The 14,419-nt window shown below is 53.4% G+C and overlaps 1 protein-coding gene across 3 annotated transcripts in view; it reads left to right on the top strand.

The window, feature by feature from the left end:
- The first annotated feature begins 3,656 nt into the window (after positions 1 to 3,656).
- Positions 3,657 to 14,419, top strand: part of Syngr1 (synaptogyrin 1) — a 28,020-nt gene continuing 17,257 nt past the window's right edge. The window contains exon 1 of one of the 3 annotated variants that reach the window (XM_006979167.4): positions 3,657 to 3,834. In XM_006979167.4, coding sequence (XP_006979229.1) covers positions 3,736 to 3,834 — 99 coding nt within the window. In that variant the 5' untranslated portion in view covers positions 3,657 to 3,735. Of the gene's footprint in view, positions 3,835 to 11,922; positions 12,135 to 14,419 lie in introns of those variants that run through there. The other 2 variants (XM_006979168.4, XM_076556355.1) reach the window with 2 other exon arrangements.

The following is a 14,419-nucleotide window of genomic DNA, read 5'->3' on the forward strand; positions in this document are numbered from 1 at the left end:
CACATTGAATGCCTGTGGGAGTGCAGTGGGTGGGTGTGAAGGCACTCCCCAGATGGCTCCTTATACTCTGCTATAATCTTCACAAAGTGGTCTACGCCTTTAATCCCAACACTGGGGAGACAGAAGAAGGCGGATCTCTGTGAGTTTTAGGCCAGCCTGGTCTACAGAGCAAGTTCCAGGACAACCAGTGTGACATAGTGAGATGCTGTTTCCAAAGAAGACACAAAACAAAATGAAGGTACTCCCATTAATTATTTGTGCAACTTTCAAAAATAAATAAATAAATAAATAAATAAATAAATAAATAAATAAATAAATAAATAAATAAATATGAGGGCTGGCAAATAAAAATATGAGGCACTTTCCAAGCCTGATGACCTGAATTCAATCTTTAGAACTCACTTAATGGGAGGAAAGAACTCTCACAAGTTGCCTACTGATTTATACATACACAATGAATATAATAACAATAAATTAAAAATAGGGTTTTGAGAGGTAGCTCAGTAGTTAAGAGCACTGGCGACTCCTCCAGGGGACTCGGGTGGATTCCCAGCACCCACACAGTGGCTCACAGTGGCTCACAGTGGCCTGTAATTTGAGTCCCAGTGAACCTGATGCCCTCATCTGGCCTCCATGGGCACTGCCATATGGGGTGCACAGACAGACATGCAGTCAAAACACCCATACACATAAAAAGAATAAATAAAGTGTTCAAAAAGCTTTAATTAAAAATAAGCGGAATAGCTGTTCCTGGGCTTCAAGCTCAGCGCAGTCCCTTGCTGTGGGCACGGCTGACTGCTGTGCCTGTAGACCTCCCTGGAGGTCTGGAGCTGTTCCCCCAGGCTTGTCCTGGCACCCCCTAGCTCTGGCTACATCTCCACTCTCAGTGAACTCTACAGCAATACCCTCTTCTCCGAGGCTGGTTGGGTTCCTTATCTGATTAAGGCGGATTCTATGTGCATTTCTGTCGGTCCACTTCTGAAACCTTGTCAACGTCCACGATGCAGTAGCCTTTTAAACTCTGTACTCATTCCATAAACTACATATATGCAGCTAGATTAATCCACTGATTTACCGTGTGATGTGTGACAAGAAAGTTAATTTTAGTAATTAAGATTAGAATTAGCCGGGCGGTGGTGGCGCACGCCTTTAATCCCAGCACTTGGGAGGCAGAGCCAGGCGGATCTCTGTGAGTTCGAGGCCAGCCTGGGCTACCAAGTGAGTCCCAGGAAAGGCGCAAAGCTGCACAGAGAAACCCTGTCTCGAAAAAACCAAAAAAAAAAAAAAAAAAAAAAAAAAAAAGATTAGAATAAGAGCTGGGCGGTGGTGGCGCATGCCTGTAATCCCAGCACTCGGGAGGCAGAGCCAGGTGGATCTCTGTGAGTTCGAGGCCAGCCTGGTCTACAGAGTGAGATCCAGGACAGGCTCCAAAGCTACAGAGAAACCCTGTCTGGAAAAACCCACACACACACACAAAAGATTAGACTAAGATAAGAGAACCTAGCTCAGAGGTTAAAAGCACTGGCTGTTCTTCCAGAGGTTCTTTTTTTTTTTTAAATTAATTTATTTATTATGTATACAGTGCACATATCCCCGCAGACCAGAAGAGGGCACCAGATCTCATTACAGATGGTTGTGAGCCACCATGTGGTTGCTGGGAATTGAACTCAGAACCTCTGGAAGAGGAGGCTGGAGAGATGGCTCAGTGGTTAAGAGCACTGCTTGCTCTTCCAAAGGTCCTGAGTTCAATTCCCAGCAACCACATGGTGGCTCACAACCATCTGTAATGAGACCTGGCTCCTTCTTCTGGCTTGAAGGGATATGCACAAGCAGAACACTGTATATATAATAAATAAATGAGAGAGAGAGAGAGAGAGAGAGAGAGAGAGAGAGAGAGAGAGAGAGAGAGAGAGAGAACCTGCATTCACTTCAGCTAGATTACCGAGGTAGGCAGGATTGATTATCTGGCAAACTGTTGATGGTGAAACTGCTCCCCCTTGTGAATTGTGTTCATCTACATAGTGGCCTCGAACTCGGGCACAGAACTCGGGATGAGGTCAATACAGACAAGAGGGAGGATGTTTCAACCACCTTGAAGAACATTTAGTAAGTACGGGTTGGCTGCTCAGCCCAGGAACCCTCCTGGCCACACACAGCTTTGTGCTTCTGAGAAAATGCTTTGCTAGATGTGGTAGCTTGTGTCCGAGATCTCAGCACATGAGATTACCCCAAGTTTGAACTGAGTGTGGGCTACATAGTGAGTTTGAGGTCACAGCCTGACTACATCGGGAGGCCTTGACATACAACAAAAGAGCTGGAGAAATGAATGAGTCTGCAGTGAGGAGAACTTGTTGCTCTTGCAGTGGACTGAGTTTGGTTCCCAGCACCCTCACAATGACCCACAAAGGTCTGTAACTTCTGTTCAAGGGGATCCCACGCCCTCTTCTGGCCTCCCCAGGCACTGCACTTATAGGATGCACACACAAACATGAAGGCACATGCTCACACAAAATAAAGATAAAGAGTGAGCCCCGGGAGGTGGTGGCACATGCCTTTAATCCCAGCACTGGGAGGCAGAGGTCAGCCTGGTCTACAAAGTGAATTCCAGGACAGCCAGGACTGTTACACAGAGAAAGCCTGTCTCCAAAAACAAAAAAGTAAAAAAGTAGAAACTCTGCCTATCCACGATTTCCTCTTGTTTTCTTCTAGCAGTTTTATAGAATGATAGTGTAATAGCCGCATCAGAGACTTCTCGTTACAGATGGGTATGGTAACACAGCCTGAAACACCATAGCTGGTATAAAGAAGCAGGATCAGAAGCTCAAAATCATCCCGGTCCACATGGCATGGTGAGTTCCAGAAGCCTTCCTAGACTACAAGAGAATCTGCTTCAAAAACAAACAAACCCTGGAGCCCTTAGGTCAAACTGTTGGGATTTGAGGGGGGAGGCAGGATGATGATGATTAGGGCTAGGGTGTATTTACTGACCACCTACTGTTTGGATATAGCAAACAAGACATAACCCGGCCAGCTGGAGCCCACCGACAAGCAGAGGAGACAATGGGAGAAATAATTACATAATTAATTACTGGATTAAGGAAAGAGGCAGGGAGCGGTGCTGGAGGGGGAAGGGAACTTCACAAGGTCTGTGGTTCCCCCCACCCCAGCCTGTGCCTCCCTTTCGGTTCCCTCCAGGTGGGGGTGCGCGTGCATGACGTCATCGGTGGAGCTGGGAGGCAAGGTGGTTCTGGGGGGCCCGAGGCTCCTCTGCAGGTCTCTTAGAGAGGGTCATTCCTGAAGCCAGCGATTCAGCGGCGCGTTCAGTGAGCCCCGTAGTGTCGAACGGGAGCCCCTTCACTCTATTTGGGGCAGACAGCGACAGGAGAGGCAAATAAATAAACAAGTAAATAACGAAGAGGGTTCCCTGGAGAGCTACAGCTTGGAGGGCACCCGACGGCGGGGACGCGTCTGCACTTTTCTGTGCACCCCTAATCGGTGCCACTTGGCAGAGGTCATCCCGCTGGCGAGGAGCGCGCCCGGCCCCGAGACCCCACTCCGCAGCGCACGCTCCCTGAGCACGCGCTCCCGAGAGCTTCGCCTGCTGCGCACGAGCGCCCCCTGGCGGCAGCGCGGAACCACGCCAGCCCGGCGCGCAGGAGAGGGGGCGGGGGCGCCGCGCACGCGCACGGGTCCGCGGCGCGCGCCGAGCGGGGGGCGCCGCACGGTGCAGCCACGATGGAAGGGGGTGCGTACGGAGCGGGCAAAGCCGGGGGCGCCTTCGACCCTTACACCCTGGTGCGGCAGCCACACACCATCCTGCGCGTCGTGTCTTGGGTAAGGACGCGCTGGGGCGCGGGGCGCGGGGGACCGGCGCGACCTCACCTGGCCGGGGCGGCCCTGCCGGTGCAACGGATCCCGGCCGCACGCTGCTTCCCCGGCCCCTGCCGCCGGAGTTCCTCAACCCCATCGCCGTGACCTTCCAGCCTGTCGCCGCTTTGCAGCTAGCGGCTCGGCTCGCGCGCGTCCGTGGGGACGGAGCCCGAGTTCAAGGCCGCCTTTTGGGGGGCGCGGATTAGGGTGTGGATCTTCTCGCTAGGGCGCACCGCCGCACCTGCCACGCGCGTTCGGGGCGAGGACCTGGAACCAGGTTTTGTTGCTCACCCCGCACGCTGCGGAGCCCTGAGTCTGGAGCTGGATACCTGGGTTCCGCCAAGACCCGCATCTGCTTCGCCGCGTGACCTTGGGCAGGGAACCACCCAAGAAAAGATGAGGGAAACGAGGGATTCAGTGCCGAGCTGGGTGGGGAGCGTCACTTCTTCTGTCATGCCTTAGTTTCTCGATTTATAGGGGTGGGAGGAGCCTCCTTGAGGCCCCCTTGGGCTCTGACATTTTATGAATCGGCAGTACTTCCACCCCCAACCCCAGCATACACCTGAGTGGCCACCTAGGTGTTGTCTAGAGAAAGGTCCCTTCCATGCAATGGAGAGCAGGGAGATTGGTCTGTCGGTTGCAGGAGGACCCCAAGAGCTGAGTGGTGGTGGTGAAGCAAAAACAGCTTGAAGGGAGAGGATTTGGGGGCTTTGCACCCGAGGAAGAGGAGGCCTGTGTCCTCTGGGTTTGGCTGGCTTCGTGGAAGAGGGTTTTGCCTCTGCAGATCTGGGGCTCACTCCTGAAGGGCTAAGACCAGAAGAGCCTGGATTGGTGACACAGGTCAGGGACCCGTGGGGGTTGAGATTGAAGTCAGCTGTGACCTAGGCTTGCTGAGGTGCCCTTCTTTCCTGGGTTTTCAGGGCCATATCAGGATCTGATGGGTGGGATGGCTTGGGATTTATTCTGGTCTTAGGAAATGTTTAAATGCCCTCCTTTATGGGGAGCCTTGTTTCCGGCACTCTTTAGGGCCGCGCAGCCCAGATATATCCATGAGGATTTGTGACACTGAATTTATTTATTCCTGGCACTCCCTAAGTTGCAGAAGTCCCTCCCTACAGGCCCCTGGGTAAAGTGGGAATCCTGGTCAGGTGGGTTGACTTGTGTGCTGGCTGCTTCCTCTGACCTCTCCGGGGCACCTGGCTGGGAGGTGGGGCAGCACAGGCTTTGTGAGGGGGCGTGGGCGATTCTTGTGCTTGGGTCATTTCTACCCGCGATGGCTTCATTTAGCAAAGCTTTATTGAGTCTGCCAGGCCCAGAGGGAAGGCAGCATGACTCAGGCTTAGCCCTGACGCCCAGGGAGCCCACAGTCCCACTGGGGAGGGAGCCAGGACAGGGTCTCCCTGCTGAGGAATTGAGGTCCTTCATAGAGGTGATGTCACGTTGGGTCTGGTGGGATGCACAGGGCTTGCACTCGGATTACGTTGGGGTAAAAGGAGGACATGCTGAGCAGGAGGGGGAAAAGTAATTAGGTCCAGCACCCACTCACTGATCTTAAGAATGGCAGGCACGCATTCAAATCCAAGTCTTCCTGTCCAAAGGACTGGATTTCTGCTCCAGGGGAGATTGCAAATCCTGTAGTTTCTAAATTGGGTGATCAAGTCCAACTCTGGCCCAAAGGCTTTCATGTTTTTAAAATCTAGATAAAAAGCCTTGATCCTGGGTGGTGGCGGCACATACCTTTAATCCCAGCACTCTGGAAGCAGAGGCAGGTGGATCCAGCCTGGTCTACAGAGTGAGTTCCAGGACAGCCAGGGCTACACAGAGAAACATGCTCCCCACCCCCCACCCCCAAAAAAAGCTTTGAGTGAGTGACCCATGCCCGTAACCTCAGTATGTTGAGGCAGGAGGATCAAGAGTTCAAGGCTAGCCTCAATTACATAGCAAGTTGGAGCCAGCCTGGGCTACATGAGACTGTCTAAAAAGAAGATAAAGACTCCCCCTCCCACCTGATCATTAAAGTAGTACCTGCTGGTTATTGGAAAGCACAAAAATCACAGTCGGTGATGGGACAACATGGGATACGTCATTCCACTGAAGTACACCCTAGAAAGGGTGAGGATGGGGCTGGGGGTGTGGTTAGCGGCAGACCACTTGCCTAGCAAGTGTAAGGCCCTGGTCTCCGACCTCGGTCCTGGGGGAAAAGGAAAAGAAAGGAGATCGAGCGGGGTAAATTTCACGTCATGCTGTGTTGTTTCCATCCCATCTTTTTGAATAGTCTGTGATATGTAGAGACATCTTTTTGTTTTTTTTGGTTTTTCGAGCACATTCAGGAGTGGGTCCCCAATGTCCTCTCTGCTCTACTGTGGGGTCTGGCAGCCCCAGACTTCTCCATGGAGTTAAAGGAACCTGCACTCTGGGTCTCAGGTGACCGATTTGTTCAGGTTTGCTGGAACTTTCCCGGCTTTAGCATAGCCACAGATTCCCAGGCCATGCAGTCGCGTATAGGCTGGGGCCACTGGTACCTACCCAGGACTCCGCCATAGCCATGGTCCCGGCACACAGACGGGTGGGTTTGTAGAGGTTCTACCACCACGGTCACTTTTTCTGTTGTTTTTCCAAAAGATGGCCTCAGACCCTTACCGTACAAGCTTTGGGGCCTCACTCAGCCTCAAGCTCGTGGACCTTGAGTCCCTGGGGCCCCTTGACTCCAATGGGACAGAAGAAGCAGGGCTTCCCGGAACCCACTTGTCCCTCGACTGAAACTGTCTCTCCTGTCACTCCTCCCCCCAGGCTGGGCAAGGCCAGACCGCACTTGATGGGGAAGGCTGGGTTGGGACATTGTCCAGGGCAACGGCAAGCTGTTGCCTCCATCTGCTTTTTACTTACTTATTTATTTTATTTTTTTTAAAAGACAGGGTCTTTTATAGCTCAAGCTGGCCTCAAACTTGATATGTAGCTGAGGATAACCTTGAACTGATTCTCCTGCCTCCACCTCCCTCTAGGGCTGTGCCACAACACACCTGCTTTTGTTAAGTGGTGGTGATAGGACTCACGGCTTCATGCATGCCAGGCAAGCCCCCCCCCCCCCCAACTAAGCCACATCCTCAGCCCCCTTGAAATGTTTTTAAAGTGTAATTTTTTTTTGTGTCTATGTGTCTATGTGTGTGTGCCTTCCTGAGGAGGACTGAGGACAAAAGAGATCATCTAATACCCTGGAGATGGAATTAGAGACATTATGAGCCTCCTCCTAGGGTGCTGGGAACTGAATATCAGTCCTGTGAAAAAGCAGCAAGTTGTCTTAATTGTAGAGTGGTCTCTCCAGCACCTTCCACTTTGGTTTTTTTTTCCCCCTTTGGAGACAGGGTTTCTCTGTGCAGCCCTGGCTGTCCTGGAACTTGCTCTGTAGACCAGGCAGGCCTCAAACCCAGAGATCCACCACACCCAGATAGACTGATTTTTTTGAGGATTCAGGGAGAGTTCTATCAGTATGGGACTAAAGATAGGTACCTCCATGCCTGGTTTCTTTCTCCCATTTTTGAAATTACAACAGCAAGCTCAGCCAGGTGACTCTCCAGGTCTAGGAACGTCCGAGCTGCAGGGCTTCACATTCCTTGGGTTCTCTGCAGATGCTCCGGGAGACCTGCCTTGCAGTTGCCTCTGGGGCAGGTGTCCTGGCTGGACGGATGTGGTCATGTCCAGCCTGCTTTCTCCCAGCTCCAGGCACAGCTCTGGCACCTAGACAAGAAGGCCTGACGTTTATGACTGTCCATCCTGGGCCCCTCCTGGCCTCTCTGATTGGGCCCACTCTTGAACTTGCTCTGTGTGTCTCAGGTCTAGGGTGTGGTGAGCTGTACACAGGCGCGTAGGAAATTGGGCCCGTGGGTTTCTGATGTGTATTTCGGTACTTTTCTTGGTGTGTAGACAGCTAGGGGCCTGAGAGCCTGGGCTTTAGCCTCAGCAGCAAATTTTTTTCCCTAGCCTCTATCATCGACTGTGGCATGCCGGGTATTGGAGACCCTGGAAGGTTGTGGCAGTGGGAGCTCTTCCTTGCTTGGTCAGTCGTTCCCCACCCCCCGCTTTATTATTATTATTATTATTATTATTATTTTATTTTTTAGTCCTGAGCTTCATGCATGCTAGACAAGTGCTTTAATACTGTACTATACCGTCAGCCAATTTTTAATTTTTTTCTTTGTTTCTTAAGACAGGGTTTCTCTGGGTAGTCCTGGAACTCTGTAGACCAGGCTGCCCTCAAACTCAGAAGTCCGTCTACCTTTGCCTCTTGTGTTCTGGTCTTAAAGTCGTGTGCCCCCACATCTGGCTAATTTTTAACTTTTTTTTTTTAAAGGTTAATTTTTATTTATGCATGCATGTGTGTGTTTATGTGTGCATGTCATGTGAGTAGGGATGCTTACAGAGGCCAGAAGAAGGCATCAGATCTCTTGGCCATCTTATGTGAGTCATGGGAACCGAACTCGGGTCTTCTGGAAGAGCAGTGAGTGCTCTTGACCACTGAGCCATCTTTCCAGCCCCAACTTTTAACTTTTTAGGTGAGACAGGGTCGTGTGTGTGTGTGTGTGTGTGTGTGTGTGTGTGTGTGTGTGTGTTTGTTTCAAGACAGGATTTCTTTGTGTAGCTCTGGCTGGTATTGAAGGTGCCCACCACCACTGCTTGGCTTGAGGCAGGCTCTTGCAGTTTAACCCAGGATGCCCTGGAACTTTCGATCTTCTTGTCTCCCAAAGTCTAGGATTAGAGGTGTGCAGTCCAGTTTTATCCCCACTTCAGATGGCAGCTAAAGCCCAGAGCCAGTAACTGGAGGTGATGGGGTAGGTGAGTGAGTCCTTGGCCCCATGACCCAGAGAAGCAAAGCTGAGTCTGGGGGAAAGGCCAGGAGGACAGAGAGGAGAAGCCACGAGGGGTGGGAGGAAGGGAGAGCAGATAGCAACGTATTTGGCGAAGCTGGGCTTGAAAGCCAGACCTGAAAAACCTGTTGTCCTGGTGGGAGAGCAGGAGGTAAGCAGGGCACAGGGCAAGTAAGTCTCCTCCAGCCCGAGTGACTGTGTGACCCCGAGCAAGATGTTCTGTGAGCCTCAGTTTCCCCACTCATTAAGTAGGAGGAGGACAGTGGCTTGGATTTTATTTTATTTTGTACGTACAAGTGCTTTGCCTATATGCATGTTTACACACCACTTGTGTGCCTGGTGTGGGGGTCAGAAGAAGACATCAGATCCTCGACACTGGGGTTATGGATGGCTGTGAGCCGCCCCTGTAGGTGCTGGGGACTGAACCTGGGTCCTCTGCAAAGGTTCCTACTGAGCCATCTCTCCAGCCCCCTGGTATGGCCATCCTTAAAGAAGCAACGTCAAAAGGCCGGGGAGATGATTCAGCCGGTGCGATGCTCGCTGCGCGGGGCCTAGTTTGGATCCCTAGCTCCTTTGTAAGAGCCGGATGTAGTAGCGTGTGCCTGCAACCCCAGCACTGGGTGTGGGCAGAACGCAGGCAGGTCCCTGGAGCTCTGCCAGCCTAGCTGAGTCAATGACCTGCAGGCTCACTGAGAGACCCTGCCTCAAAAAAAAAAAAAAAATAAAGTGGGGAGCAATAGAGGAGGATACCCTGTGCTCACCTCTGGCCTCCACACGTATGCACGCGCACACACACACAGTGTAGAAGAGGGAGGCTCCTTGGCACACACGTGTGAGCAGAGCAGAATGTTGCTGGAGCTTGGCAGGGTGGTCATACCCCCTTATTTCTGGGGGAGCCTTCTTTACCAGGCACGGAAGTTTGGCTCCTCTCCTCTGTTGAGGAGGCAGGTGCAAGGGAGGTGACTTGGGGGAAGTGGTAGCTCCTTGTCTGGTAGAGCTCCAGGCTGTCAGCCCAGGCTGGGACCATGAAGGAACCCCAACAAGCAAGATCTCTCAAGTGATCCACAGTCACGGAGCAAATGGACACGGACCTGTGCCCCGCGTCCTCAGCTTCCCCATCCCTCCTGAAGCCCTAACCGGTGACCTCACGGAAATTGCTCCGTAACCTGGTCCGCCCTCCAACCCTTGGACCCTGAAGCCACTCAGGGGGGGCCGTTCTCTCCTTCCCACCTTCCCTTTGTCAGGCCTGAGGTGAGCAGGCTCAGGGGCCTTCTGTCCCCGGAGCCTCTTGGACTTGAAGGCCCTCCTCCAGCTTGGACGGCCCCGCAGCCCTGAGACCTCCCTTCCCTGCCGACCCGCCAGTTCCAAGGTGATTTCCCCGCGCCTCCCACACTGTCCCTGGCCTGCCGCCCTTCAGTGCTGGTCACTCCCCCTCTCTCTCTTCACACCTTGGCCTCCCCTCCTCCGTGTCTCATTCCCATCTGGGCACATCCACGGCCACCAGCCGCACCCTACACTCTGTGCGTCCACATCCCATGTCCACGTGTCCTCAGCCCTCTCTCGTTCGTCCCCTCACCTGATTCCTGTCATCTCGAACCTGGGACCTGGGAGCCTCTCTGTGTCTTACCCTCAGCCCCCGACTTTCTTGTCTCTCCCCCTTGGGCCCTCAGTAGTTGTGTGTCCCTGCTCTGGCATGTCTGTGCAGTGCCGCTCACCTGCCACAGCTCTGTTAAATCCAGGCCCATTCCCCAGCTCTGCCCTGGGCCAGCTCCCTGTTTGCTGGCCCAGGCTCCTGGATATTGTCCCTGTCACGTGCTCAAGTTGCTGCGTCTGCATCAGGAGCGTCTCCCCTCGCTCCACCCTCAGGTTTCCCTCTCTGCTCTTGCCTGGCCTTTCCCCCTCTTCAGTGTGGGGAGCCACCCCCTCCCCATTTCCCTGGTCCCTTGCAGGGCTGAGCATGCTCAGTCTGGTACAGCATTCAGCAGGCTCCCTCCCTCCTTCCCGCCTCTCCCTCCGGTCAGGCTCATCCATGACCTTCCCATTGCCAAATCCTGTGGCTGATTGTTATAAATGGATCTCCACGGTGCCCGGCTGGCAGCGAGGGCCTCTGCTCGCCCTTCCACTGAATCCAGATGCATCGGATGTGGACACTCTGTCCTCTGATTTAACCTGTACTCGGAGTGTGTTTTGCCTGTGCTAGGCATTGAAGGCTTCCACACCCATGAGGGAAAGACGGTCCAGAATCCAGTTAAAATATGGTGATGAGTGTGGAGAACCAGGAGGAAATGCATACCCTGCTTTGAGACAGGGAGGTGACATTCGAGTTAGCAGGATAAGAACCAGCCAGCCAGGAGTTGATGGCATAGGGGCATAGCAGAGCCGAGTTGGGCTGTAAGCCTTGGGGACAAGGAATCTATCTGCCAGACCCCCACACCCCAGTGCTGGGGTGATGGCTGGCTTCTTGGGAGGACTCCACTCTGTGGGTCTGTGAGGTGGGACTTGTCCTACTCTGCTCCCTCGTTTTTTTATGAGAACTGTCACCTCCACTGTGAAGCCTTCCTGGGTTCCCCAGCTTGCTCCCTGCTCCTTATTGCCCTTGTACACTGGGCAGATAGCTGAGGAATGCCAGAGCTGCAGCCTCTTCCACACTGAGTGTCTCCAAGGGGGAGCCCAGGCTAGGAGAAACGGCGGTGTCAGCCTGGGGCTGGCATCCTGGCAAGGCGAGAGCCAGCAGCTGAGTGGTCAACCCTGACCTCACTAGCTGAGGAAGTCCAGAGCCTCGGTTGTCTCATCTCTGAAGGGGATTCACCAGGGCCCACCTTGCTGGGTGGCCTGGGTGTTTAGGTCCAGCTGTGATGGGGTCAGACAGCGTGGAGACGTCTCCACTTCTTCCTTCCAGAAGGGGCAGAGGTGGCACTGATGGAGGAGCCCTGGCCGGTCAAGGCAGCCAGCCCTCTGGGTCTCAGTTTTCCCCTTCTTGGTGAGGCTTTGGGGGGGTGGGGGGAGCTGTGTAGCCTCAGGAGGAGGGTGTTGGTTCACATCTCAGCACTCAGTGAGGCTGGTCCCTGTGCCCTGCCCAGCCAGCCTACCGCCCACTACTGAGACCACGTGAGGACAGCCTGTGGGAAGATTACCACCTAATCCCCAGTGGCCGCATCTAAGGCTGCCGGGGAGGAGAGGCCCAAGCTCTCTAGGCATCAGAGCTGCTGCGGTCACGCGTCTCTGCACTGGCTTCTCTGTTTCCCTCACATGATCTTGTGGGCTGTGGACTTGTCTGTAGTAGGGCCCTTGGCAGCCTGACTCATCTCTGCATGGTTGCCTGGCCAGGGCCCAGGAGGCAGGATTGGGGCTCGGGAGGGGGCTGCAGCCCCGATGCTGGCCAGAAGCCAGCCTCGGCTCATGGTAAGTTTAGGGAGTGAGCGCCTTGGGTTCAGGGGTGTGCACGTGGTGCAACCGGCCAGAGATACTGAGTCCTTTCCCGGAGCTCTGCACTGCCTGTGCCTGTCAGGCTGGCTCCTGCTCCCCTCCAGGCCTCTCCTGACCTTCCTGCTGGTTCTAGGGAGACTGAACCCAACAATTGAGCTATAGGGAACAACTTACGTAATGATGTTACCAAGGACGCTGATTGGAAGCTGCCCTGGATCTGAGCGTCCTGAGGGCTTCCTGGGGCGGTGTGGTTCCTGTGGAGGTTCAGATGCAGAGGAGCGGGCCTCCTTGGGAAGATCTGGGGAAAGCGAGGCATCCTGAGCCAAGGGCCAGCCAAGGGCAAAGGCCTTGAGGTTTTATAGCCTCAGGAGGGGGAGCTTGATAAGGAGCCAGAGGAAGAGGGTAAGGGCCACAGTGGGAAGGTGACTTCCCTTTCTGGGTAAGTGAGTGTCAGTTTAGCAGGGGACTAACTAACATACCCAGACTTAGGTTTAGAGAGAACATCTGGTGTGACTGCTGTCACTGTCTGAAGAGCTGTGGAGGTGGCCTGGATCCAGGGTGGTAACATGAAGTGTTACAGAGTTATGTGGGGAAACCGAAGTAACAGGCCAGGTGGCCAGATTGGTTGGGGGTTGAGTTCTGGCCCAGGTCTGGGATCTGGTGGGTAAATGGGTCCCTGTGTGTGAGTGGTGGATGGGAGGGAGTCTTGGAAGAGGCTGGGGCGAGACCCTTGCTTGCATCAGCTTGTGCTGGGATGAAGAGGGTATTTGGGACTAGTGATATCTGCCTAGCTGTCTGGGGCTTGGGGCTCAGTTAGAGAAGGCCCTGGGGTGGTGAGCACGCTGTCTGGCTGCCTGCACCAAAGGCTGGGGACCAGGCTCCTCCCAGCCACCTGGCTGAGGAATCAGTGTCTGTGCAGGGCCAGAGGAAGGTGTCGTTGGGAGCTTAACGGGCAGGGGTGTTTACCAGATGCTATCTGCAGCTTAGCTGGGTAAACCTGGCATTTATCTAAAGACCTTTCCAGACTGGTGTGGTGGCACCTGCCTGTAGTCCCAATACTCAGGAGGTTGAGTCAGGGGGACTGTTGGGTGAGTTCAAGGACAGACTGGGTTACTAGAAGCAAGTCCTAGTTAAGACCCTGTCTCAAAAAGAAAAAAAGAAGGGGCTGGAGAAATATATCAGTGGTTAAGGCACTTGCTGGTCTTCTGGAGAACCCACCCCAAGTTCAGTTCCCAGCACTCACTGTTAGGTGGCTCATAATTGCCTGTAACTCCAGGGGATCCGATAGCATCTTTGGGCTGCCTTGTGCACCTGCACACACATGGCATACACCAACACAAATAAAAATAAACCTAAACATAAGGAAGGACAGATTTATTTTTTAAAAAGGAAAAAAAAGGGGTAAAGGAAAAACCCACCTTTAAAGACTTTGGGACTTTGGCGGGGTAGTGGTGGTGCATGCCTTTAATCTCAGCACTCTGTGGATTTCTGTGAGTTCAAGGCCAGCCTGGGCTACAGAGTGAGTTCCAGGATAGGCTCCAAAGTTACACAGAGAAACACTGCCTCAAAATAAATAAATAAATAAATAAATAAATAAATAAATAAATAAATAAATAAATAAATTGCTGGCGGGGGGAGAGGTTGGGAAGGGGAGCTGATCTTAAGGCCATGCATTTGGCCCAGGCACAGGCCTTGGCCATTTGGTCCCTCTGGAAATTGGACAGGTTGCTATCATGGTGCCCTGAAACTGGGGTCTGGAAACAGCTGAAAACGGGATGCTGGCTGTGTCCTGGAGTGCTCTGGAGGGGCAGGCAGGGTCAGAGGCCATGCCCCGCCTCCTGCTGAACCTGAGCTGCCCTATTGGGTAGCAGCTACTTTGTTGGGATACATGGATCTCAATGAGGATTAATGGTCAGAATCTGTGAGGTACTTTCTGTTGACCTCTGGCCCTCTGGAGCTGCAGGCCGGCACAGAGTCTCATGGGAAGACAGACAGTAAATGTCCCAACCCCTGGGATCAGGATGGGGAGAGCCACCAAGAAGGAGGTGTCCAGAAGGTTGCCAGGGTCACCACATCCTAGTAGGGTCTCCAAAAGTGAGAAGGCATTGCCTTGTTCCTGTTAGATGAAATAAGGAAGGAAACAGCGTTCTAAGGGGGAACAGCGTGTGCAGAATTTTCCAGCACCCTGCAGTGGTGCCATCCTTACCCTTCAGATGCTGACAGGGCACAGAGGTCAGGGGTCACAGAGGCTCAGGACTTCT

Source organism: Peromyscus maniculatus, chromosome 20 (assembly GCF_049852395.1).
Source record: "Peromyscus maniculatus bairdii isolate BWxNUB_F1_BW_parent chromosome 20, HU_Pman_BW_mat_3.1, whole genome shotgun sequence".
In the NCBI taxonomy this organism is placed as follows: domain Eukaryota; kingdom Metazoa; phylum Chordata; class Mammalia; order Rodentia; family Cricetidae; genus Peromyscus; species Peromyscus maniculatus.